Source organism: Protopterus annectens, chromosome 4.part1 (assembly GCF_019279795.1).
Source record: "Protopterus annectens isolate FY-2018-M chromosome 4.part1, PAN1.0, whole genome shotgun sequence".
NCBI lineage: Eukaryota > Metazoa > Chordata > Ceratodontiformes > Protopteridae > Protopterus > Protopterus annectens.
This window is the reverse complement of record NC_056734.1, coordinates 740,704,258-740,731,283: the sequence shown is the minus strand read 5'-3', so window position 1 is coordinate 740,731,283 and position 27,026 is coordinate 740,704,258. Positions and strand designations below refer to the sequence as shown.

General features: G+C 42.6%; 1 protein-coding gene across 1 annotated transcript in view; it reads left to right on the top strand.

Moving 5' to 3' along the window:
* LOC122801280 (arf-GAP with coiled-coil, ANK repeat and PH domain-containing protein 2-like) overlaps positions 1-27,026 on the top strand; it is a 2,104,317-nt gene that overhangs the window by 492,337 nt on the left and 1,584,954 nt on the right. The window contains exon 10 of the mRNA XM_044070827.1: positions 14,462-14,613. Coding sequence (XP_043926762.1) covers positions 14,462-14,613 — 152 coding nt within the window. The remainder of the gene's footprint in view (positions 1-14,461; positions 14,614-27,026) is intronic.

The following is a 27,026-nucleotide window of genomic DNA, read 5'->3' as shown; positions in this document are numbered from 1 at the left end:
TTCAGCTGGTCTTGTGTCCATAGGCCTTGCATACACTTGTCCACCATGTGTGCCCCCCAGCCTAGGTCCGAGGCGTCCGTGGTGATAGTCTGGCTTGGGTGAGTTTTGTGGAAGGGCAGTCCTCTGTTCAACTGACAGGCCTGAGCCCACCACAGGAATTCTTGCTTCAGGCATGGGATTATTGGAATCTGGGCTTCTAGGCTGTGCTTGTGTTGAGACCATATATTCCTTAGGTACCATTGCAACTTCCTCATATGCAGCCTGGCATGTGGAATCAATATTATGCAGGATGCCATGTAACCCAGGGCTTGCAGGACTTTCCTTGCTGTAAGCTGGTTCTGTGTTGTTAATGCCATGAAATAGTGGTAGTTGATTTTGCTTTTCTGCTGTGAGAAATGCCATCTGATTTTAAGTGCCCAGTTCTGCACCCAAGAATGTTATCCTTTGGGATGGCACCAGCCTTGACTTTTTCATGTTGACTGTGTATCCCAGGGCTTGCAGTAGTTGTATAACCTTTTCCAAATCTTGTGTTAATTTGGTCTTGTTGTCCGCTTGTATCAGGCAGTCGTCCAGGTATGGATAAATCTGAATTCCCTGAAGCCTGCAATGAACAATTACTGATGCCAGGCATTTCGTGAATACTCCGGGCGCAGTAGATAAGCCAAAGGGCAATGCTGAGAATTGATAATGCTCTGATCCTGCAAGAAATCTGAGGTATCTTCTGCAATCTGGTCGTATAGGGACGTGCAGGTATGCCTCCTTGAGATCTAGAGTCACCAGCCAAGACTTCTTGCCCAGCATAGGAAGAGGTTGCTGTAGGGTCAGCATTTTGACTTTTGGAACAATGAGATATGTGTTCTGAGCGGACAGGTCGAGAATAGGCCTCCATTGGTTTTCTTTTCTTGGTACCAGGAAAAGTCTGGAGTAAAATCCTTGTCCTTGTTCCATAGGTGGTACCTTTTCTATAGCTCTCATCCTTAGTAAGTGGTTGATTTGTCCTAGAGCGTTTGTTTTTTGGTTTGGTGGAAGGTTTGGCTTCCTCTCTTTTTTGGTAGAGTGTGGAAGTGAAACCTGTAGCCTTTGTCTATTGTCTGTAAAATCCATTTGTCTCCTGTAATGTAATGCCAGTTTACGGAAAATAAGGCTAGCTTTCCGCCTAGGGGTGCTTCCAGTTGTTCCCTGGTAGGCGGTATCAGAGCCAAGTCATTGTGTCTGTCCTGTGGAAGTGGTAGTAGCTGGATCTGTGGCAGTACTTCTCTGGTTGTTAGGCTGCCACTGACGTCCCCTGTAGGCACCTCTAGATTGACCTCTGCCTCTTGGGCGCCTATTTCTGCCTCTCTGTGCTCTGGAGGTGTCTGGAAAGGACCAAGTCTTCGAAGGCCAATTTCTACTAAACCTTGGAGGTTGGACCTGTAAGAAATCCTTGACTGTTTGAACAGATTTTGCTTTTTCTTCCACCTTCTTTAGCACTTGCTGTGCAGGGGAGCCAAACAAACTTTGTTTCTCCATGGGAGCATCTAGGAGCCTTGACTTTACGTGGTCTGGTAAGGATTGCTCTTTTAACCATGCATGCCTTCTGATCACTGTTCCAGTCATAGCTGATCTAAAGGAAGCCTACAGTGCATCATAGCCGCATTTTAAAGAATGATTACTGACCTGCTGAGTGTTATGTACCAAATCCTTAAGGGACTTATGGTCTATAGGTTCAGGAGAGGACATTTTTTTTTTATTTAGCTGATCTAACAAAAATTCCTGATACTGGATCATGTGGAATTGACAGTTTAAGGCCCTAGCCGAAAGAGTAGCAGAAGTATAAACTTTTTTACCCCATCTCTCTAATGCTCTAGATTCTCTTTCAGAGGGGAGGTGGTTTTTGGCAGAGGCAGCTGCTACAGCTTTGGGGCCCAGTGAAATGGTTTCGGGATCTGCAATAGGAGCCTTATACAAGTGAAAGTGTGTGTCCGGGACCCTGTAATATCTGTCGGGTTTAGCAGGGGCCGGGGGAAGAGAGTCAGGAGCAGTACAGGCATCATTAAATGCATCATCCACAACTGTTAGTAGTGGAGGAATGGCTAAAGGCCTATGCTGTGGTAAATGTAAAAAGGTCCTTAGCCTTTTCCTTGAATCTGAGAAATCCTGGCCCTGCCATTGAAATTGCTCTCTCATAGCATGTAAGGTTTCCCCAAAAGAAAATTCCTCAGGAGGAGAGGCAGAAGGAATGGAGTCTTCTGCATCAGAATACTCATATGGAGAATAAGGGCTTTCTGGAGGATTTGAATTTTCTGACTCATCCGAGGAGCAGTCAGTAGAAACTGGATCGGGGGGCTCTGCTCTAGGCCTTTTCTCTGGAGGCGGTTGAGAGGCCCTGTCTGGGTGAGGTTGGGATCCCCTGATCAAGGAAAAGAGATCCTCAGCCAGGCTGAGCATTTGGGAACTAGAGGTAGGCCTGTGTGGGGTCTTAGCAGGCAAGGCCTTAGAAGATTTAGCTGCTTTAGCCCTAGAAAAAGCCTTGATGGACATAGATGCAGGGGGCCTAGCAGCTCCACGTGCAGGAGTAGATATGTCTAAAGGAATAGTATCTGATAAATCCTGGGTGCCTGCTACAGCAGGAGAAATTTCAGTAGCAGATTCAGCCATGCTGTGTGAGGCCTCGGCTGTCGGAGGTATGCTTTTGGCCGAAGGAAGAACCGAGGACTCTGTTTCAGCCGAAACAGAGACACTCGCGGTTGACTTGACCGTGGTTTCGGCCGAAACCGCGGACCGCGAGTGTCGGTCCTTTTCCTTACGCTTTTTAGCTAATTGTGAGGTCAGAGTCTCCGACGGCATTTTGTAAGCAAAAGCGGGACCAAAAAACTCCTCCGCAAACTCCGACCAACGTCTAAGTGTCCGTCGGTTGAAGGAAGCACAGGCTAGACAAGCTGATACGTCGTGGTCTGGGCCTAAGCAAGGAAGGCAGTAAGAGTGGAAATCCTTATGAGGTATTTGTTTCCCACAGGTTGAACAATTATTTACTTTTTCTGACATTGGCTGAGGCAAGAAAGAGTCCCCAACGGGGTACTTAGCTTTTTAGAAGTCTTCGGTAGTAGAAATCTCTGGATCTGACCGACAGGCACTTGCGAACAGCTTCTGCTTCGGGCACCGCGCGGCAAGAAAGACTGAGGAAAATGGCATCGGCTGATGCCTTTATACCCAATTCACAGCAGCTATGACGTCGGGTGAAGTGTAACATCAGCCGAGGCCGGACCCAGGCTTTGGAATCCGTCCGACCGAAGGGCTGCCTGAGGCAGGACAACCCATATGTTAGGACTGCAGATGCATCCTTGAAGGACATCTGATAGTGCATGCAGCCTGCTTTGAAGCGTAGGTATTTTCAGCAAGATTCCCCGATTGGGATGTGCAGGTAGGCTTCCTTCAAATCCAGTGTTGCCAACCAGGCATCTTTGCCTATCATGGGAAGCAACTGGTGAAGAGAGTTAGCATCTTGAACTTTGGAATCACCAAAAAGGTGTTTAGGATAGACAAGTCCAGGATAGGATGCCAGGAGTTGTCTTGAGAAGCATCGTCTGTAGCTTTGGACCTAGGCGGCCTGTGTTTGTCTTAATCTTTGCGTTTTTTCGGAATGTCGGTAGTTGGGTGGCTTACCGAAGACATATCTGGATAGTCGAACAGAGTACCAAAATATTTAGAATCAAAAATGTACAGACGACCAACAGTTTGTGGTTTAAATAAGGCACAAAACAGACAGTGAGGTATGTCGTGGTCAGGGCCTAGGCAAGGAATACAGTACGAATTAAAATCTTTGAGGTATTTGCTTTCCACAAGAAATACAATTATTGACTTTTACTGACATCAGTTTAGAGCAAGAACCCAACGGGGTACTTAGCTTTAGTTGAAGACTTCGGTTCCGAAACTCGAAAACGAAAATTTCTTGAGTCTCCCAACTGGCACTTGCGAACTGCTTCGGGCACCACACGGCAAGAAAGACTGGCATAATGGCGTTAGCTGCATGCTTTATACCCCCGACTACTTGACGTCACGGAAGATGAGACAGATCAGGCTAACTGAGGGCTACTGCAAGCAGATAACCCAGATGTGATGACTGCAACAGTGAAACACGAAGAACATCTGTCAAAAGAATTTTAGCCTGCAAGTCTCAGGATTTAGCCAAACTCACTTTCTTGTAGAAGGCAGAGTGGAAAGTCTAACTGGGCACTATTTGTATTAGTCATGTTGGCTGCCTACAAAACAGTAAAAACGTAAACAAGCCAAACTCTCAACTGCATAAAATTTGCATAATCTTCTCCAGGACATTGCTAAAAGAGAAGTCTGGGACAGCATGATGGCAGAAGAGAAACATACACTAAGTAAATAGTGCCCCTGGTTAACAGCTTATAGTGATCGTTATGCTGAGGCACTGAGGAGTGTGACGAGTACCTGCTAGAAAATAGTTCTTTACAAGAAGCGCAGTGAATGAGTTTGAAAGTTATCAATTTGTCTTTTTCCTCTCACATCACAAGAGTTATGGTTTATTTGTGTATTAGTGTTTTGAACTGCGCATTGCATGGCTTCCTAATGCATTTCAAGTGATTATTTAAATAACTTTTTTTCCCCCAAAAATTGTCTTGATGGCCCATACTTCCAAAATGCATGGGCGGAAATGTCTCCTTTTCCCAGTTTCAAAACTCCAGCAGGCATGTGGCAACCCCAGGAACATATGCTGCAACTTTGCCAGTGTATAAACATTTTAATGCAAGCATTTCCATGCAACGATTTTCAATATTGCCAAATCTGTTTCAGACTACAGCCTGTTCCCACTCCAGTCTAGAAATCTCTTTCCCTAATATTCCTCTCCACGATGCTTTGATGTTTTATCCCCAATATCCCATTCCAACTTGCTCTGATGTTAATCACCAATTTTATTTTTTCCAATATGACCCTGACATGCTCTGATCATCAAACCCTTCAAGGTGGAGATGAAGACTGGGGGAATACAAAGAAACACACTTAAGGAGTGTGTTCCTACCAACCCAGCAGCAATTTTCTTGCTCTTTCAATTCAAAACACAATCTAGGCATAAGGCAGCATCTTTAAAGCCAAACTCTGCTTGGCCCTATCCCAAACCAGAAAACTACTACGTAGTTTCCCCTCACTCATACCAAAGGTAAGTCATTCTCCAAGTTTCCAAACCCATCTCCAGCTCGGCACAAAGCCTATGATAACCTATGGGGCTGCAACATTTTTGCTCATTCCTTCAAGTCTTGGTGAATCAATATTTTTTTCATAATCCATTTCCTCTTTCTAATTACATAGAAGGGGTCTTGAATGTACGGTCAGTGATAATTCCTTCCAAAGTGCAACATGCCATTTAAACTGCAACAGGCACCGTATATTTAACCACAGCCTGAGAAGGCGGCTTAAGTCCAGAACCCACAAATCCTGCTTGCCCCTACTCAAGTTTGCCTTCAGAAGAGCAATCCTGGTGTACTCCCCCTTCCATAAGAAACCCACTAAGATTTTAACCAATTTCAGAAAACTCAAGGAATTCATCCAGAAATTCCTGGAATAAGGCAAAGGAAAGTAGCAACATGTTTGTAAGTCTCACTTTCTAGCCAAGATCTAGCATGACCATCCAACATCTTAGGTTACTCTTCAAGCAAGTCAATAGGTGATCAGTTTCCTTGTAGATTCATAGACTGTTACTAGGCTAATGACCCAGAAAGCCTAAGCCTAGCCAAGTTTTCCCAAAAGAATAATGATATCCTGTAACCAAATATGCATCTGATTATCTCTGTCTTTAAATCTTTGCCACTGAGCCTTTGTATACTGAAAAAAATCAGGTTAATCTACATCAAAAGATCAAAACATTTGAGTACGAAATGGCCATTTGACTGTCAGATGCCTTCTTGGTACATTTGTAATGAGGGATGCGTTAAACTCATGGGGAAGCAGTGGTGCTAAAGTGGCATTACCAAATGTCTGATTTCACAGTTGGCATAAAGATTAAGGTCTTTACACATGCACTGGCCAGAGGTTAGGATTGCATCTTGTACCTTGTGCATGGGAGGTGGAGTATGTACACTCTCCTTGTCTCGTGGGGTTTCTCTCACCTCCAAAGAGGGCATGCTGAGTGTTTCCACCTCAAACTCAAAGAATGGAGCTGTAGGCAGCGGCAGCAGACTCTAGATGGTGCCTATCGGGGAAGAGTTGTACAGACCAACCACTTTGTTGAGGTGTGCAACATCCGACAGATAGGAGAACTCGGGACCACACACTGCACAAATTGGCTCTAGGTGATTGCGTCACACCGACTAAAGTCGCCAAAACTGGGAACAGGCATTTGCAGTCAATAATGTGAGCGGAGAACATGGCCTATTCCAACCTATGCCAGGGACACATGCTAATGGTGGGAGATGTCTACGTGCCCCTGCTGGCCATGTGTACCCACCATATGTACCCACCATAAAGCCCAACAGACCAGCTATGGGCTGATCAATGTCCAGTTGCCCAGCTTGGGTTAGCTGGGAAAGCTGCTTGTAAAATCAACCTGCCAAACATGAACCAAGGTTCACCAACAGGATGCAGCTTAAAGGAGGTTGATGCGATAGTAAGGGATGCCCAACATTTACTGTATCCAGGAGACAAGATGGAAGGGCAGTGGGGCAAAAACACTTCAGTTGGCATTCAGAGTACTACTCCGTGAAGGACAGACTAGAAATGGTGTGGGAATTGTGGTGAGGAAGAGGCTCCAGAAGACTGAGGGATGTCATCAGAATTACGACAGACGTCTGGCAATCAGATTCTAGTGTAAGGATATGGCATTATTTAATCTCTTCCTATGCCCCACAGCATAGCTGTGACAGTGAAGAAAGCAGTGCATTCAGGCAGCAGTTACAGGATGTACTAGAAAAAGCAGGGCAACACGAGTTGGTGTTGGTAGAGGGGGTCTTGTATTTTGTTCTCTGTCAGGATGTGTGCATTCAAGTACCACCTAGGTCCACAGGAAGAGAGGACAGGCCATTCTAAACTTCTATCCGTCAAAATGGCAACCAACATATGGTTCAGCAAGAAACTGACTCAAGATCCCATTCAAGTGACTGGCCAACATGCAACTCAGACAAATTGCCTCATGCTAAAGGAAAGGGTTCTAGAGTCATCAGGGGTATAAAACATGCAGCAGACGTCATTACATCAGTTTTTCTTGCCCCAGATGTCAGGTGCCCCCTTAATGGGAAGCAATTAATTCTATAAATATACAAGGTTATACCTCGAACAAAAAAGCAAATGCACCAAAAAGCTTTTAAGCACTGAAAAGGAAAGAGGTATAGACAAAAAAATGTCAGGGGGCTGGAAGGAGGGCAAGCAGGACCGCAACAGTGAATACACTAACATCTACATTTATGGTACGTGTACACAACTGTACTATGGGGTCTATATTAGATAAACGATAGTTAAACTAAATCGAACACTCACATGAGCAAAAATTGTGGAACTCGAAACCGCAATTGAGAGAGATTGCGGTACAGTAAAAATATGAATATTTGCCCTTTCCTGACTGTAGTGCAATCTCAGAGTTGGAATACATGTTGCCCCCCCCAATTGCAGTTTCGAGTTCCTGTATTTTTGCTCATGTGAGCTTTCGGTTAGATAAACTTTAGTTTGTCTAATATAGACTACCCATACTATGTTCTTAGTGTTTCACTGCTGCAGTCATTACATTTGGGTAGATTCCCAAAGCTAAGGATTGGAGGAGGAACTTGGTTAGCATTAGGACCAGCTATAAGGCCCTGCAAAACTGCAGTGGCAAAGCCAGCTCTGGATTTAGAGAAAATTGGCAAATAGTAATGCTTGGTGAAAGTATGTACAGAACTCCAGGTAGCAGCTTCTAGGATGTCCCTGGTAGGTACGCCTCTGAGAAAGGCTGTAGAGGTAGATGTAGCCCTGGTTGAGGGGGGGTCTGATCCCCTGTGGGATAGGTTTTCCATGGTGCTTACAGCAGTAATTAATGCAATAGCCTATCCATTTGGAAAGGGTTTGCTTTGAAACAGCCTTCCCCTCAGTCCCTACAGCAACTGCCACCAGCAGTTCAGATTTCCTTTGAGAATTAGTCCTGTCCAAGTAGAATCCTAAGTTGACTGTGCACATCTAAGGAGTGCAGTATCCATTCTCCTTTGTTCTGTGGATTAGGAAAGAAGGTTGGCAAAAGAATGGATTGATTAAAGGCCACACTGGATATCACCTTTGGCAAGAAAGAGGGATTAGTCCTGAGGGACACCCTTGTCCACATGAAAGATGATGAGACTCCACTGCCATAACGGCCTGTAATTCAGATACCCTTCTTGCTAAAGTGATGGCTAAAAGGGAAGCCATTTTCCAAGAAATTAATTTTAAATCTGCAGTAGCAGCTGGCTCGAAAGGAGGAAGGGTGAGAGTTTCTCCAATACAAAGAAAAGGTCCCAGGCTGGAGATGGAGCTCTCCTGGGTAGTCTTACATTTCTGGCCCCTCTGAGGAACTGCTTGGAGCAGTGGAATAGAGAAGAGGGGAGGTTCTGTGTTACAATGAGCTGAAATGGCAGAGGCATGAATTTTTGAGGAAAAAAGACAGGCCCTTGTGAAGCATCTCAGTTAAGTATTGCAAAATCTGAGGTAAATTGGGCACTGCTGTGCTCATCCCTTGAGATGGACTCCTGGCACAGAATCTTTTCCATTTTTAGCATAAGATTTTCTAGAACTAGGCCCCCTTACCTCTAAAATGACATCCATCGCTGGTTTACTGAGGGATGGTAAAGGAGAGATTAGGTAATTAAGCAGGCTGCTAGGTTCAGTGTTTGAAGCAGAGGGTGCGGAATCTGGTTCTCCTGCTGAGACAGCAGGGTAGGAGTCTAAGGCAGGTGCCATGGGGCCAAGAGTGACACTGCGCAGGAGGGGGTACCAGTGTTGGCGTGGCCAGGATGGTGCAAGCAAAATCATCCTTGGTTTGTCTTGTTTGATCTTTAGTAGTACTTTGGAGAGTAGAGGCACAGGAGGAAAGGCATAAACTGATAGAGCATCCACCTTCCAAGGTTTTTCCAGCTGAAGGACAGAGCATCCAACTTCCAAGCTTGTCTGTGGGGAGTCCTTGGGCAAAAATTTTCCAATTGATAATTCTGGGGGTAGGCAAACAGGCCAATATCTGGGCTCCCCCATTTGCTTGTCAACATGTTGAAATTCCTTTGTTCCAGTTTCCACTCGTGTGGGTCCATGAGGTTTCTGCTTAGTCCGTCTGCCAGTGTATTTAGTTTTCCTGGCAATATATGTTTACCAACTTGTTTAGCAGAATGCATTAAATCCTGTAAATCCTTATTTTCAGCACAACCAGGTGCAATTTCTTTTCGTTTATGGTGTACCCCAGACAAGTTAGCAGCCTTTGTACAAAAGCCAGAGAATTCAAACGTATGTCCTGGTTTTCTGCCTGAATTAGACAATCGCCAGGTATATCTGAATATTTCTTTTCCTGCAAAATGCAATGATTGGAGCTAGGCACTTTATGAACATCCTGGGCGCAGCAGATAAGCCAAAGGGCAGTGCACAGAATTAATATAGTGCGTGTAGCCTGCTTTGAAGCATAGGTATCTTCTGCAAGATTCCCCGATTGGGATGTGCAGGTATACTTACTTTAAATTTAGTGTTGCCAACCAGGTATCTTTGCTTAGCATAGGAAACAACTGGTGAAGAATCAGCATGTTGAATTTTAGAAATCACCAAAAAAGGTGTTTAGAGTAGGCAGGTCCAGGACAGGACATCATGAATCATCTTTTCTGGGTACTGGGAAAAATCTCAAGTAGAAACCGTGACTCTTTTCTTCTGGTACCAACTGGGGAGAGAGAGAGAGTGAGAGAGTGAGAGAGTGAGAGAGTGAGAGAGTGAGAGAGTGAGAGAGTGAGAGAGTGAGAGAGAGTGAGAGAGTGAGAGAGAGAGTGAGAGAGAGAGTGAGAGAACTAGCTTTTGGGCCTCTGCCCACTGATTTGGAGGTAGATCCAGCCAACCGCTTGGAGTTGGTATCGTGTGGAAGTGAAATCTGTATCCTTGTGACACTATATTTAAAACCCATTTGTCCTGGGTAATGAGTCCCCAGTTCTTTGCATGAAGTTCAATCTTTCCCCCCAAAGGAGCAGTCAGTTGAGAAGTGCTTAGAAGTTTTAAAAAGAAGTTGGAGACAGTTTATCATAGGGTGGGAGTTTTATTACTCCCAGATTTGGAAGTGAAGTGGAGGCCCCCCCCACCGCTTAGTCCTGTGCATCCCCTGGGACCGAAGCCTGGGTGCTCTGCTGGATCTGGATTATTTGGACTGAAGTTCTGGAGTTCCAATTCTTAGAAGGCCAATGTCTACTAAATCTTGAAGGTTGTACTTGTAAAAAAACCTTTAACAGTTTGCATAGATTTAGCTTTTTCCTCCATCTTTTTAAGAACTTCTGCCCTGTTGCCAAACAGGTCAGTCCTGATTTAAGGGAGCATCCAGTAATTTTGCTTTAACATGATCTGGCAAGGATTGCTCCTTAAGCCAAGCATGCCTTCTAACTACAGACCCAGTTACCGCAGCCCTGCAAGATGCCTCTAGTGAATCAAAACACTGCAATATACGTTTACCAACTTGTTCAGCAGAATGCATTAAATCCTGTAAATACTTATTTTCAGCACAATCAGGAAACAATTTTCTGTTTACGCAATCCAATAATATGCAGCTGATACTTTAACATATGAAACTGGCAATTCAAGGCCCTAATGGCCAAAGTTGCAGAAGTGTATACCTTCTTACCCAATCTATCCAGAGCCCTGGAGTCTCTATCAGAGGGGGTAGGATTTTTGGCAGTAGTAGCTTTAATGGCCTTGGGTCCCTATGAAACAGTTTCAGGATCCGCAGTAAGATTTTTGAAAAAGGAACGAGAGTCTGGAACCCTGTAATATCTATCAGGTTTTCTGAAAGCAGGAGGTAGAGAGTCAGGGGCCATGCTAGATTCCGAAAAGGCATCAACAATATCCAGTACAGGAGGTATAGCTAAAGGCCTGTGCTGGGGAAGTAAGAAATCCCCAAGCCTCTTTTTAGAATCAGTGAAATCCTGACTTTCCCAACGAAAATTCTCCCTAAGAGTATGCAAGGTTTCACCAAAAGAGAAATCCTCTGGGGGGGAAGCAGAGGGAACAGAGTCCTCAGCATCAGAATCCTCATAGGTAGATAAGGGTAAATCCTTGTCAGAGGAAACAAAATTTCAGAATCCTGGTCAGAAGTATAAGCAAATGCAGTCCTAGGTCTCTTAGAGGGGGAAGGTTGGCTTTGCCTGATTAAAGTAATATGATCTTCATTTTTATTCATTTCTTAGGCATAGAGGCCTGACCATGCGGTCTGGGAGTCTATTTTCTAGGCATGGTTTGAGTTTTAGGCCTTGAAGAAGGCGGCATTGTTAGGCCTGAATACACCCTCAGAAGCAGGTGCCTGCACAGTGGCTCCGGACCCATCCAAGGTAGAGACATCCACAGGTTCCACAGTTGAAGCATCTCACAGCATACCGGACTCCAAATGGGTCTCAGTAGAAGCCTGCGAATCTGAAGTAGCAGGTATCCGGGGCTGCAAAAGCACCTCACTGAGTACCGGCGAACTGGGCGGCTTGTCTGTCTATCTTTGTGCTTTTTTGAAATGCCGGTAGTCGAATGACTTATCAAAGACATATCAGGATAATTGAACCAACCACCAAAATATTTAGAAGTGCAAATATACCAACGACGGAGAGTTTGTGGTTTAATAAGGCACAAAACCGAATCCGAGATTGGGGTATTACATTAGTTATAGGAACATTGAACAGAATAAGTGAACTAGAAATATGACAGTTATCAGACCATAAAAGCATTTATAAAATATCTGAAGTCTTTCCAGTATTGAACATTTCTACATTCAATGAACATGTGAACCCAGTTGGCCTCTAGTAATTCACCACATTTACAACATTTACTTTCACTGTTTTTCAGTACAAGACTTATGTGGAGTATAGACACTCCTATTCTTAAATTTCCATGTACACAATCACCAATACAATGAAGAAGGGGTACCATATGCAGATTTTCAACAACAATTTTTTGGATTCAGACATTTGTTCTCCAGTAATCTTTACATAGTAATTCCAAAAATCTGAGTCAAACTTTAGAGTGTCTTCTCTTAGTATCTTATAGATAAGCGAGATACTTAATGTTTGATCATGTCTTTTCTAGACACCTAATAAAAAGCTGGATCAAACTAGGTATAGAGTCAGTCTCTAGGTTGATTGAAACTCTCATTTTGTTTTCTATAAACTGCCGTAATGAGTGTATCAAGAACCAACTGTCTCAACTATTATCAAAACATAGAAGAGAGTTTAGTGGTTTAAATACTATTTTCAATAATCTGATGCCAGAATATCAAGTTTATTTTCATTTCATTTTTGCATCGCATTGACGTTGAAAGAATCTAGGCAATCAGGAGAGTATGCTATAGGGAATAAGAAATAGTAATTACAACATTAAAGATTCCTATCAATATTTTTAAAGTTATTAAATATTCGATTAATGCCATAAGAAAAAAAATCAAACTTATTAAATACACACAAAATTCACGTAAAAGCCAATGAACTCATTCCATATTGTTCCTTAAATTGATTTTCTATAGTTCTAATATCAGTTATAGGATTCTCATGTATTGTTTTTCATGATCTTTCCTGACTGGAGAGGTTATAAGAAACAACACTGACCTCACAACCAGAAATATGCGATTTTATGTCATGATTCTTGTATGTGTAAGATGCGTCTTTTTTTTTTTTTTTTTTTGTTAGCTTTAATTAAATTCTGAATCTACTCGGCCATCCACCACTGGGACAATGCAGAGTACAAAGATGGGTGAGCTTCAACAGAATGCCCTTTTCTTAGCCTTTTGGCAACAGTCTCCTTTCTGAGACGCATCTTCAAGGCAAGGAAAAAAGGAAACATTTAGATTCTCCCATAGACTCCCACCCAGTCTACTGAGTAAGACAAGGAAGCAGACTCCCTCCTCCTAGTTTCCATCAAGATGATGGCAGACTTGAAGTATTAGAGTTTATGTAGAGTAAGGCATGGATATTCCTCTGAACCCTCTTCTTGGTCCAAGTGCATCCTGCAGGAGACCTTCTGGCTTCCGAAGTCTTCACTTTGGTGGTGAAATCTGCATGATAGATGCCTGATGTGGTAGCCACTGTCCAGCATAGTGCCTGACAAGATCAGTCTGCTGTCTAAGGTTTGGACAAACTACATTTAAAGCATTCCATTCATGTGGTCATGCGGCACTTGAAACTTTCTTATCCAAAGGTGATTACCAGTCTCTGCACTTCCAGGACCCCTATAATCATATCAGAAACACTCAGGAGACAAGTAGGTTTCTGCTCTTTTGAATAAGGGTTAGTCATTACTAGATTTGAACACTGTATTTGGGCTCACCACAGCCTGAGGGGCTGTTTTAAGAGCGAGTGTTGCCCACACTTTGCGGGCCTTTCAGCTCTTCCTCTCCTGTGGTGCGATTACCATTGATACCTGCAGTGTTGTACAGTGTGCCAACCATAAGGGGGGGGGGGGATCTACTCCTTTCCCCTGTATACAGAGTCCACAAGAGTACAGGAATAAGCTGCTTCTACCAGTCACAGATCATCTCATTTGATCTATTTTGAAGGCCACATAGTAGTAGCTCACTCCGCCTATAGCGTTGAAGCTATTCTGTTGCATGGGAAGAGTTTTGCTGACATGTGTTTTCCTCCCTTTATTCCCCTGTCTGGATTACATCCTCAAAGAGCACTTGTCCATTATGCTTTCCTCATTTCCCTTTATTTCACAGTATGACCTTCTACAAGCACTTGCAGACAAAGCAATTCATGCTTTGTTTTAACCTGAAGTATGGGTTTCCACTTCTTTGGTCACACATTCCTGAACAGCAGCCCTCTAGAATCCAGCAGGCAAATTTTTCTAGCAAGCCTTACCTGGACATTCATTCCTTAAGATTGACTGTTTGGCGTGGTCATCAGGTATGACACTTTTAAAGATTGCATTGCCCCTGTGCTACAGCTGTAGTATGAACTCTTAGCTTCCTGTTGTGTGATCAAGGGATTTAGTATATACAAGTTGAGGAGTGTGGGTTACAGTCTCCACAACATAGGGTACCCATTGAGGTTTAGTGCAGCCCCCCCCCCCAAGTAATAATGTTGTGCATTTTCTAGTGTACTACAAAGTAGGAATCAAGCAAACCAGTAGTGAAAGGTAAGACACTGGATAACATGCAGACTTAAACCTGCATGAAATGAGACATTTAGCTCATGTTTTTTTTCTGTTGGTTTTAGTGATCACTTTAAGAAAGGCAAGCACGGTAAATTACTAAGTTTTCAAACACAATAGGAACAAGCACACCGTGAACTTTTTTTTTTTCCGTCTGTTTTTGCAGTTGTATTGCAGATTGCTGCAAGTGTGTGTCTCCGATTACCGTCTTGTTTTCTATGCTCCACACTGTTGCATACTATGCACCAAAGCTGAAGCAGGGCAGAAGTTAGACAAACTTGAGTTGATCACAAGTGACAGCAAGGGTGAACTAGGCTGGTAAGAGGGTCCAAACAGGAATGTTCCGTTCAACTCAGAACAAGTTTAAAAGAAGGGTCTCAAAGGATGCATTAACAAACACAAGTAGAGGCTAATACTAACATTTACACCTTTCTCTAAGCGGAGAAAAGGGAAGCTAAAATAAAACCAGGAAGGAAAATTTTAGATTTTGAAAAAAGTCTTAGCAGTGCCTGAAAGCAACTGATACCATAGGCAGAACCAGGTCAGTGAATTTGAATTGGACTCAGATTAACAAATCTAAATGCCCAAGGCAAGTTACATGCAGATAAACATCAGCCTCCACAGATTTAGCTAGACTAGGGAAACATTTCATAACGGAGAAAAAACATTTAAGAAATATCTGTTCTTAAAACACTACCAGTAGCATCAGATAAACAGATAAAAAACAGGATTATAAGTAGTAATGCAGTGTCCTAGAAGTTCTTAAAGAAATTCCAATGGTGCAAAAACTAACATTTTTGTGCAAAAAACAAGTGTTTGCATGCATCCTTTGTAATTATTTGCTAGAATGCAAAGTGATGCAAATGACATCTGCCAGCACATTAATACTAATGCCGTAAATATGTCTTGAGCAGTTTAGATTTCTGCATTCAGAAGCACTTTTTAAAATGTTTTGCAACTTTTGTTTTCACAAAAAAGTGCTTATATGAATAAGAATGCATGCAAACACACTTGTTCTGTACCACTGAAAATTATCTTTTAAAACTCAAAGTACAGGCAGCCCACTGCAATTTATACACAGATGATTGCCTACTAGGGTTTCAACAGTGTCTTGGTATTTGTTGGTGCTAACAAGGCTGGAGTTCCAAGGTCACAATCCCAAGAAGGGTAGGCAATGCAAGGAATGGCTTTGGGGTAGGTGTCCGGCTACTAAGCCAGGATTGTGGTAAGCCTTCAAAGGTGCACAGTAATTTGCCCTAATGGGGGAGGGTGCTGTGGTCCCAGGTGAAAGGGTTACAGCCTATATAACACACCCAAATTGCTGGAACGTCAGCAAGGGTACAAATTGCTTTCTTGGCCGTCTGACTGATAGCCCCTCTGGATAGAGAAAAACAGTGGAGTTGAAAGAGATCTGATCCAAGCTGACTTTGGATCAAATGGCTTTGCAAATTTTGGTGTCAGACCCAGGAGAACTGATGGGTTGGGACACTTGATTTTTCAGACCTCTTCTCATAAGCCTTGCTTCCCTGAGACTTTTGCTTTTCTTTAACCTTTAATTATTAATTTGTCCTTGCGACTTTGGAGAGCCTTGTGTCCAAAGGAAGCACAGGTCATGCAACAGTTAGTGTACAAGAGGGCCACGCCAAAACAACACAAAAGGGTGTGGGGGGTCCTGTGGGGGGAATTCTGTGACCACACAACACTTCTTGAATCTCTTGACAGACATGACAGAAAAACTCCAGAGAACAAACGCACTACAGGCAACACTGATATTCAGCTAGAATTTTCTCTCACACAGGAAAAAAAGACAACAGCTAGCTATAAGAATTAAGACAAACTAAGAAAAAGGGAACACCTAACCAATTAGACTCTAATGGGCTTATACAACACCATCGTGCAATATAGAACTAGATTAATAAGTGTTAACAGGTTTTTTTTTTTCCTGATTTAAAAAATAGAGTAAGGAAAGGTAAGAAAGTTTAAGTTAAGAGTTGAATAAAAGTTAAAACATTTTGATGACTTATCGTAAAGCAGAATCAAAGCTTCTAAAAATCACACAACAGGCTCGTTTCAGGTGGTAAATTTGATCGGAGGTATTCAGGGACAGGCAGAGAGATTATACCTAGGGGAGTAGTCAGAGCACCCTGGATCCACACAATTGGAGGTGCTGAGGCAAGCTCTATGTCGGATCCATGCCCCATCTGTTGAATTAGATGAAAATGGACAACACTGAATGACAGACTGGGCATCCGTCTAACATTTAGCAACCCCAACTCCAAGGTGTTAGATGACATAGCAAAATGGAACCCAATTTAAAAAAAAGAGTAGATAACTCCAATGTGGCCATGTTCCAGAATTTTTTTTTTTTTTTTTTTTTTTTTACTTCCGTCTAGGACATTCTGCATCTCCCTACAGTGCTGCTGCTCATTTAATTTTGTGCATTTGCAAATTTGCCCTAGGAAACTACTCTCAGTGATCAAACACTACTTTCGTGCATTTTCCATTTTGTCAGAAGTAACCAGGGACACAACAAAACCTACTGCACACTGCAACAGTATGTAAGAAATACGCTCCAGCATCCCTATCAAAACCTTGCTCCCAAACAGCTTCTCATAACAATAACACATTACTTGGGTTTAAGTGCATCAATATATGTACAAAGACAAGTGGTACACTTTTCAGTAATTTATGATCGACAAGATGTTAAATGAGTTGCACACTGTCATACAAATATACAAGTAAATCTTCAGGGGGACTTAAACCAAAGCCTCAAGCTCTGAGGCTCAACCACCACAGTATACTGCTGTCAATCATATTAAGCACTTAGAAATTCATTTTAGAAGTAAATCACTACACAAAAACAGTTCTATAAACTTCGGTTAGGCTTTATAGACCAGTGGCAGAATTATACAACATATCCATAGCTATTTCAATGTCAGTTAGTTTACTGATACTATAAATAGAAATAAGTAATTTTCTGATGCATACTTTATCCCAATTGGGCAGCCAGAGCCTATCCAGATACTCAGTGGGCATTAGACAATGAACCAGTCCTAAATAAGATGCCTGTTTAATGCAAAATGCACATGCATTCGGGCTCACAAACTCAACAGTCTGCGTGTTTAAAGCACATTGTGAAACCAAAGACTCCAGCAAAAACTTGTGGGCACACAGAGGACATACAAACTTAAAAAGAAAAGTACCAAGCCAGGAAATGAACTGGAGAAAAACACTGATAGACAACCCTAATGCCATATCACGTGGTGCTCTACACAAAAAGCAAGTTACAAAACAAATGCTTTACTATTAAACATTAAATGGACTTTTTTGCTGAACATGAAACCAGATATGACAGCAATTAATGAAATGATCAAGAAAGTAGCAACACAGCCTAAGTGAGAACGCCACACGATCAAAAGCACAACAGACACTCAGCCCTTTTAACTGCATTACAAGAAACAGTGTGCTGGACACATGGGAATAGTTCTGTAAAACTCTTCTTATTCATTTTCATAAAATTTATGAAAAAAGTGAAAGTTCTAAATTAAAGAACTTTACATATGTTAGCCGAAGATCTTTTCTACCCATTCTCTTAAGTGTACAGAGCTCTGAAAGATGAACATGTTAACTTATGGTGAAACAAAACAGGCGGCAAGGATTTGTTTATCCAGGGATTTCAGATGGGATTCATCTGCTCAATAAGAGTATGATACAAAGCCCGCTTTTCTTGATTTTCGTTAAAAGCATGCAATTGCTTTCAGTTAATTAAAAAAAAAAAAATTAATAACCACGTTTGCTTACAATTTCTTTCAGAATATCCGAAAAGCCAAGTGAATACATATCTCTGGCATTACTGATCTGGTTTTATACACAGTTGGTGCACGTCTGTACTAGATGCACAAATTTGATAAAAACAGAGAAGAGCAATGACTGCACCACCATCACACAGCTTTTAACACAACCATTTTCTGCCCTACGCTGACATTTTTATACTTCACACTTGTTTTGAACTGTTCAAATGTTTTTAAATACTGTAAAATAAGTCCATAAAACAGATCAAGACACAACCATATGAATTTTGTAAAAATGTACATTACTTCATAAACCTCAGTGGTATTTGTACACCTAGAGAGATTATAAATTAATCTACAAGGACAATGTCAGCATCACGCCATACCTAAATGCTAACTGTTGAGGTTTCCATACTAAAGAGATTTTATGCTTCCACTTGCCACAATACGATCCATATGCCAGTCTTAGAAAAGATTTAAAGTTAGTTACTGTTGTCATATCCCTCCACTCACATATACTCAGTCCATCTGCTATGAACATCTCCACACGTTATCCCATTACTATGATTGGTTCTAGTAATACGCTCCTGAAAAGGTTTCTCATTGGCTTTGAATATTATGCTGGATAATTACTATTGTTAGTCTCACATGTCAGGATGGAGGAGACGAACCAGCATGAGTTACGTTATGTTACATTCAAGCAGCTTTATGTACAAACAATAGGAAACAAAGAGAACTAACTTTAAAACTTGGATATAATTAAAAAACATAATGACTCTCTCTCATTCATGTTCACACACTGACTGCACACTCAAAATGGCAATAAAGACTGCATGCGCCTGACATTTACATGCACATTCAGTCCTAAGAAATGCTTCTTGAAAAGGTACCCCACACACAGTCTACATTTGCTAGATAAGGGCCCAGGGAAGTAAATATTGTGGGAAGAAATAGCCAAGGAATTGTTATGGCTAGGCTTGTACAGGCCCCAAGGGGCGATAGCCTAGTACCAACCTATGAACCTACCTCTTTGGAAAATAAGTTATGCATCATTTACGACGGACTGGCATGCAATAAATAGAGGATAATTTTCTGACATGCAATTATGCAAAAGTAAAGACATGTAGGCAATCACGTCCAAGTTGCCATGTATTTCACTGTTTAGAGATGTGACTGTAACTTGCGATATAAAATCTGAACTCAGGGTTACAAACTGGAACGGTCTCTGCTGAATGTTTAGTCTTAGAAATATCAGGAACATAATCAGGAAAGGAAACTGGAGTCTAAAGACATGTTCTGCAGCAGGAACATAGTCTAGGTTGCTCTAAGATTTACAGTCTATCACAGGAACAATGCTGTAATATCTTAGTTGCGATACAAGATGAGGTCTGATTTCTCCTGTACTCCACAACCTCAGATTTCATAACATAGGATCTCTGCTCTGCCCTTATACCTGTCACTTTACCAATCTGGTCGAAACTTTTCACAGTTTGTATTCTCAAGGTCTCCTTTTTTCAAGGAGCAAAGAAATCTGCTCATCTTATAACTGGACTTCTGAAAACGTTTTCTGAGTAGTTGGGCTTGGATTGCTTCATCAGCAATAGGCCTCAACAAACTAGAAGTGATGGGCAGTGTTGTTCTTGTTTGTCTAGATAGAAGTCTGAGCAGGTGAACCAAGTATACAGCCACAGGGTATGTTTCAGAGTGATAAATTCAAAAAAAAAAAAAAACGGTATTATCACACTAACTTCTCAAGTAATCACTTTGCACTGTACTGCACATTCAGCTAAACCATTTGACTGTAGATATTCAGGACTACTAGTAAGATGTACAAAGTTCCATTCTCTTGTAAATCCCTGAAACAACCGACTAGTAAATTGCGTATCATTGTCAATTATCAGCTTATGCAGACTTCCATGTACAGAGTAGTGATGTTTCAGCTTGGTAATCACTGGAGTAGATGTGAGGTTCGGTAACAAATCAATTTTGATCCAGACTGAATAAGAATCAACCAACACTAAGTAACACTTATTGTTACACTAAGTAATGCTTACTGTTTCACTCGAACAGGTCAGTGGCAACTGTTTACCAAGGAAATTCTGGAACCCGACTTAGCTGAAGTGGCTCTTTTTGCAAATGCGGCCTAGTTTTACTATTGCATACTGAAGTACAGTTTTGCACCTACCATAAATGTAGATGTTAGAGTGTTCACACTGCTGCAGTCATCACACTTGGGTTATCCTGCCGTCAGGCGGTCCCGCAGTCGGCCAGAGTTCCAAAGTCTTGGTCCGGCGTCGGTTGCTGTCATTACTTACCTGATGTCAGTGCGCCAGGGGTATATAATATGCATCAGATGCCATTTTCTTCAGTTTTTCTTGCCCCAGATGTCAGGTGCCCCCAAGTGGCTAGGCAATACATATTGCTAATCAAAAATATACATATAAAATAAAAACAATACCTTCAGCTACCAATACACCCCAAAGGTAGTATAGGATAGAAGGGTATAGATAAGTCCAGCTAGTTCAGAGGGGAGGGAGGGTAACCTGGACTGCAGCAGTGTGAACACTGGAACATCTACATTTGTGGTAGGTACAAAACTGTACTATGTTCATCGTGTTACACTGCTGCAGTCATCACACACGGGTTGAATCCCAAAGCTAGGTTTCGGTAGCCGGTCTATAAAGAGTTAGAATTGGCTAAGAGGCCCTGCAGAACTGCAGTGGCAAATCCTGCTCTGGATTTAGAGTAGAGTCAGGTGGCAATGCTTGGTGAAGGTGTTTACTGAACTCCACGTTGCAGCCTCCAGAATTTTCTTGGTAGGTACTCCTCTGACAAATGCTGTTGAAGTGGCTGTTGCCCTGGTGGAATGAGGCCTAATGTTATTAGGGACTGATTTTCCATGCTGTGTGTGTAGCAGTACCAAATACAGTGTCCTATCCATTTGGATATAGTCTGCTTTGAGATAGCCTTGTGATCCTGCAGCATATGCTACAAGCAGTTGATCAGTTTTCCTGAAAGCTTTTGTTTTGTCCAAGTAGAATCATAGCTCCCTGTGTATGTCCAAAGAATGCAGAAGTTTCTCCCATTTATTTTGGGAGTTTGGATAAAAAGTAGGCAAATGGATGGTTTGGTTAAGAGCCACACTAGATAACACCTTTGGCATGAAGGTATGGTTTGTCCTTAAAGATACCCTGTCCTGAAAAAAAATTATAAAAGGTTCCACTGCCATTAATGCCTGTAGCTCCGAGACTCTTCGTGCTGAAGTTAATGCCAGGAGCAGAGCTGTTTTCCATTATAAAAATTTTTGGTCGGCTGTATTGGTTGGCTCAACAGGTGGTAGGGTCAGTTTTTCCAAAACTAAAATGAGGTCCCAAGCTGGTGTTGGTGCTCTCTCCGGGGCGGTCTTATGTTTTTAGCCCCTCTGAGATACTGCTTTAGCAAGGGGTGAGAATAAAGGAGGATCCCGTGTTGTAATGTGCAGAAATGGCAGAGGCGTGGATCTTAATCTATGAAAAGGATAGGCCTCTGTCCAGCATCTCAGTTAAGTATTGTAAAATCTGAGGAATGTTTGGAACAAGAGGATCAAGGCTGTGAGCTTGGTTCCAGGCACAGAATCTCTTCCATTTTTCTGAGTAAGCTTTCCTGGTGCTAGGCCTCCTGGCCTCCAAAATGACATCCATAACAGCTTTAGAGAGGGGTGTTGCCTGTTTGACTAAACTATCTGCCATGCAGCCAGGTTTAGGGTTTTGAGCTGACCATGCAGGATCTGATTGTTTTGTTGAGTCAGAAGGTGTGGAATTTGGGGCAACATCCATGGTGGGCCCTGAGCCAAGTTCCTTAGGATAGGGTACCAGTGCTGGAGCAATCAGGATCATCTGTGGTTTTTCTTGTTTGGCTTTTAGAAGTACCTTTGAAAGGAGAGGCATTGGTGGGAAGGCATAGACATTTAGGTTTCTCCAGCTGAACAGAAGGGCATCCACTTTCCATGCTTATTTGTGACGAGTCCTTGTGCAGAATTCTTGTAGTTGGCAATTCAGAGGGGAGGCAAAAGGATCTATGTTTGGACATCCCCATTTTTGTGTTATGCTGAAGATTTGTGGATTCAATTTCCATTCATGAGGGTCCATGATATTTCTGCTTAGGTCGTCTGCCAGAGTATTTTTCTTTCCAGGCAGGAATTGTGCTTGCATGTGAACTTGGTACGTTAGAGCTGTGTTCCACAAGGTCATGGCTTGCCTGCATAGGGGATAGGAATGAGTGCCCTCTTGTTTACTGTGCTGTTGTCTGTCTTTAGTAATAGTTGTCCTGGACGTAGTAGGTCCTTGAAAGCTGTTAGGGCATTATGAACAGCCAACATCTCTTCTTGATTGATGTGAAGATGCATCTGGTCTGTGGTCCACTTGCCCTGAATGCATTTCCATGCCATGTGTGCTCCCCAGGCGTAATCCAAAGCATCTGTTAGAGTTTGCCTGGCTGTGGGTTGGGTAAAAGGCTGACCCCTTGTTTAGGTGACATGCCTGTGCCCACCATCAAAACTCCTGTTGTAGGCAGGAAATTATTGGAATTACTGCTTCTAGACTGAGAATGTGGAGTCCAAACACTTTTTAGGTACCATTGTAATTTCCTCATATGTAGTCTGGCATATAGCATTAGTAGTATGCAAGATGCCATAAATCCCAGGGCCTGCAGATTTTTTCTTGCAGGGAGATGGGACGTTTTTGCCAGTAGTTGAAAGTATTGAGTTAGTTGCACTTGTCTGGTGTGAGGTAAGCCATCTGGGTCGTTGTATTTAAGCTGGCACCCAGGAATGTAATCTGTTGTGAGGGCACTAGTTTTGACTTCTTTTCGTTTACTGTGTACCCTAGAGAAATCAGCAACTTTTTCACAAATGCCAGATGCTGTAGAAGAATGTCCTTAATCTCTGCTTGAACGAGGCAGTCGTCCAGGTATGGATATATCTGGATTCCTTTTTGTCTGCAAAATGCAATTACTGGTGCCAGGCACTTTTTGAAGACCCTGGGCGCAGTAGATAAGCCAAAGGGCAGTGCAGAGAATTCGTAGTGCATTGTATCAGCTTTGAATCAGAGGTATCTTCTGCAATTTTGTCTGATAGGGACATGCAGGTATGCCTCTGAGGTTCAGAGTAACAAGCCAAGCCTTCTTGCCCAGCATGGGTAGAAGTTGCTGTAATGTCAACATTTTGAATTTCGGAATATCCAGGTAAGTATTCAGAATTGAAAGGTCCAGTATAGGCCTCCAGGCTTTGTCCTTTCTGGGGACCAGGAAGAGTCTTGAGTAAAATTCTTGTTCATGTTGTGGTACTTCTTGTATAGCTCTCATGTCCATGAGGGCTGAAATTTGTTTTTGTGCCTCTGCCCTTTGATTTTGTGGCAGGTCTGGCATTCCTTTTAGCTTTGGTAAAGTATGGAAGTGGAATCTGTAACCTTGAGAGACAATATTCAGGACCCATTTGTCTGGAGTGATTGTTTGCCAGTTTTGGGGGAAAAAAGTGCTAGTTTTCCCCCCTAAGGGGGCTTCCAGAAGGGACGTGCTTGGCGTACGCAAAGGAAAGTCATTGTGGCTGTTTCCTGTAAAGTTGAGACTTGTCCTCACCTCCTTTTGGGGTTGAGGTGCCCCACTGTCGTTGCCTATTTGAGCCTTGGGGTTGACATCTGCCTCTTGGGCATCTGTATCTGCCTCTCTGTAGCCTGTGACACTGGAAAGGACCAATTTTTTTTGTTGGCCAATTTCTGCTAAACCAAGGTGACTGTACCTATAAGAAATCCTTGACTGTTTGCATAGATTTAGCTTTATCCTCCATTTTCTTTAACACCTCTTGTGCATTAACACCAAACAAGGTGTCATGTTGTAAAGGAGCATCCAATAACTTTGCCTTAACATGATCAGGTAAACTGTTCTTTTAACCAAGCATGTCTTCAAATAACAGAACCTGTAACTGTGGCTCTACAAGAGGCCTCTAAAGAATCAAAACCACATTGCAGAGTATGTTTTCACACCTGTTCAACTGCATGCAATAAATCCTGCATTTCTTTACAATCAGGAGCTTCTGAGCTAGCAAGCATTTTCTGTTTTAACTGAGCCATTAAATATTGTTGGTACTTAAGCATGTGAAACTGGCAATTTAAAGCTCTTACTGCTAAAGTTGCAGATGTGTATACTTTCTTCCCCCATCTATCCAAAGCTCTGGAATCTCTATCAGAGGGTACTGGATTTTTTGCAATGGAAGCCTTAACCCCTTTTGGACCCTGGGAAATAGTTTCTGGGTCAGCAGAAGGGTGTTTGTAAAGAAACTTGAGAGAGTCAGGACTCTGTAATACCTATCTGGCTTTGCTGGAGCAGGGGGCAAAGAGTCAGGAGATAAGCTGGATTCAGAAAATACATCATCCACAATGTCAAGCAAGGTGGAATAGCCAGGGGCCTGTGCTGAGGCAATAAGAGGAAATCCCGGAGACTTTTCTTGGATTCTGAGTATATCTGACTTTCCCAATGGAAATGTTCCCTTATGGTATGTAAAAGTTTCCCCAAAAGAGTAATCCTCAGGAGGAAAGGCTGAAGGGATAGATTCCTCAGCAGAGTCCTCATAGGGGGGTAAAGAATATCCCTGGTCTGAAGAGGAATCAGAGGAAATGGAAACCTGATCAGAGGAGTCATAGTCTGTATCCTGCCTAGGCCTTTCTCAGGAGGGGGATGGGAACCCCTGATTACAGTAAATGAGGTCTTTGACCATTTTAAGCATCTGTTTCTTAGGCATGGAGGACTGTCCAGGAGAATGCTGAACTTGTTTCTTTGTCTTGGCTGTTGTCTTAATGGTAAGTTGTGAAGGTCTGAAAACACTCTCAGAAGCCGGTGGCTGCTCAGCGGCTCTGGACCCATCTGAGGGATTAGTTTCCGTAGGCCCAATACCTTGAGTTTCCAGAGGCCTAGCTGGCTCCACATGGGAGTCGGAAGCGGCCTGTGGCTCTGAGGTAGCAGGTGTCAGGGGCTGCGAAAGCACCTAACTGAGAACAAGCGACTGGCCTAGAAGAGGTTTCGTCGGTTTTGGACCTCGGATGCCTGTCTTTATCTTTGTGTTTCTTCGGTACTGAAGTTGTTGGCTGATCCGACGGCATGGTATAATTGAACCTTCGGCCAAAGTAGTGTAAAGCAAAATCAAAACGTCTCTTCATAGTGCGTTTGTTGAACCTAGCACAAAACCGACTAGTGACATCGTGATCAGGGCCTAAGCATGGAATACAGTAAGAGTGGAAGTCCTTATGAGGTATTTGCTTCCTACAAGAAATACAATTAACTTTTTCTGACATCGGTCTGTGATAAGAAAAAGGATTCCCCTATGGGGTACTTAGCTTTATTGAAGACTTCGTATCTGAAATTAGACTTCAGAAATCTCAGGGGTCGGCCGACCGGCACTTGCGAACTGCTTCTGCTTCGGGCACCGCGCGGCAAGAAAGACTGAAGAAAATGGCGGTGGATGCATATTGTATACCCCTGGCACACTGACGTCAGGGAAGTGACAGCAACCGACGCCGGACCAAGACTTTGGAACTCTGGCTGACTGCGGGACCGCCTGACGGCAGGATAACCCAAGTGTGAGGACTGCAGCAGTGTAACACGATGAACATCTAGAATGTACTTTGGTATTTTGGTCTGCTCTAGCAAAAGACATTGAAAGCCCTCTGGCCCTCCTTTTAGTAGAGTCAGACCCTGGATGACCACAATGCAAAATCTGGATATATTCACATTGTAAAGAAGCAGAACAACTTTAGGACCTTTGAAAATAATGCACCTTTCAGCAACTCATCTGTAAGGAAATTAAGATTGTACTTCAGGTGGTACACTCGATTGCTTTAATGGCCATTAAACCAAGATGTAGTGGTTGAGCTTTTGCAGAACAGATCAGCCTGTGTGTGATCTCTCAGCTCAAGTCTTGTGGTCAAAAAATTACGCACTTACATGACAGTCAAAATTTTCTGCATCAAGCTGTTTGGTTGTAATTCTGGGCACTCTAGACAAGGCATCAGCCAGATAACGAAGTTTGCCTTTTGTATAGACCATTTTAAAGTTGCACTTCTGTAATTTAAGCATCATTCTTTGCAATATTGCAGGAGCGGAATGCATAGGCTTCTTTAAGATAGTAACTAGAGGTTGATGATTATGGTCGAGATATCCAGACTAAGACTAAATTATGAAACTTGGAACATGCAAACAATTGCTAAAAGTTCCTTCTCGATCTCAGCATACTGCATTTCAGTTTGGGTAGTTCTAGTCGCATATGCACTGGTCTACCCTCTTGAAGAACTGCACCTAGACCAAACTGTGAGGTGTCACAGAAGAGAGTAACTGGTCTACTGACATCATAGTACTTTAGTGCAGGTGGGGTTGGCAATTTTCTGCTTAAGATCATCAAATGCTCTCTGGTGCTGTTCTAGACATGACCGTACAACATTTTTATGGTGTTGGCTCTTTCAAAGGTGCAGTTAATTTATGGAAATATGGTATGAACTTGCCCAAATAGTAATCATAACAAGAAAATTGCTGTAGAGCTTGAACATTATCTGGAGCAAGTAACTCAAGAATAGCTGCTTGCTTAGGTGGGTCTAGTCATAACCCAGTACTAGCAAACAAATGGACGTCCATGTGTGACTTCTGATAGTCTGAATTTGTACTTTAGAGGACAGAGTCACTTTGCGTGCTCTGAAACGGTGAGGTTTCTGTCATGCTCAATTTCACCACTGCCTCCGACCAATAAATCATCTACTATTATGGCACAGGGATAACCTGAAAAGATCTGTTCCATTGCACGTTGGAAGACTTAACTTGCAGAATTTATTCCAAATGGCACCATGAGAAATCTACATCTTCCAAATGGGGTACTGAAGGTAGTCAGTAATGAAGATTCACAATCAAGCCTTACTTGCCAAA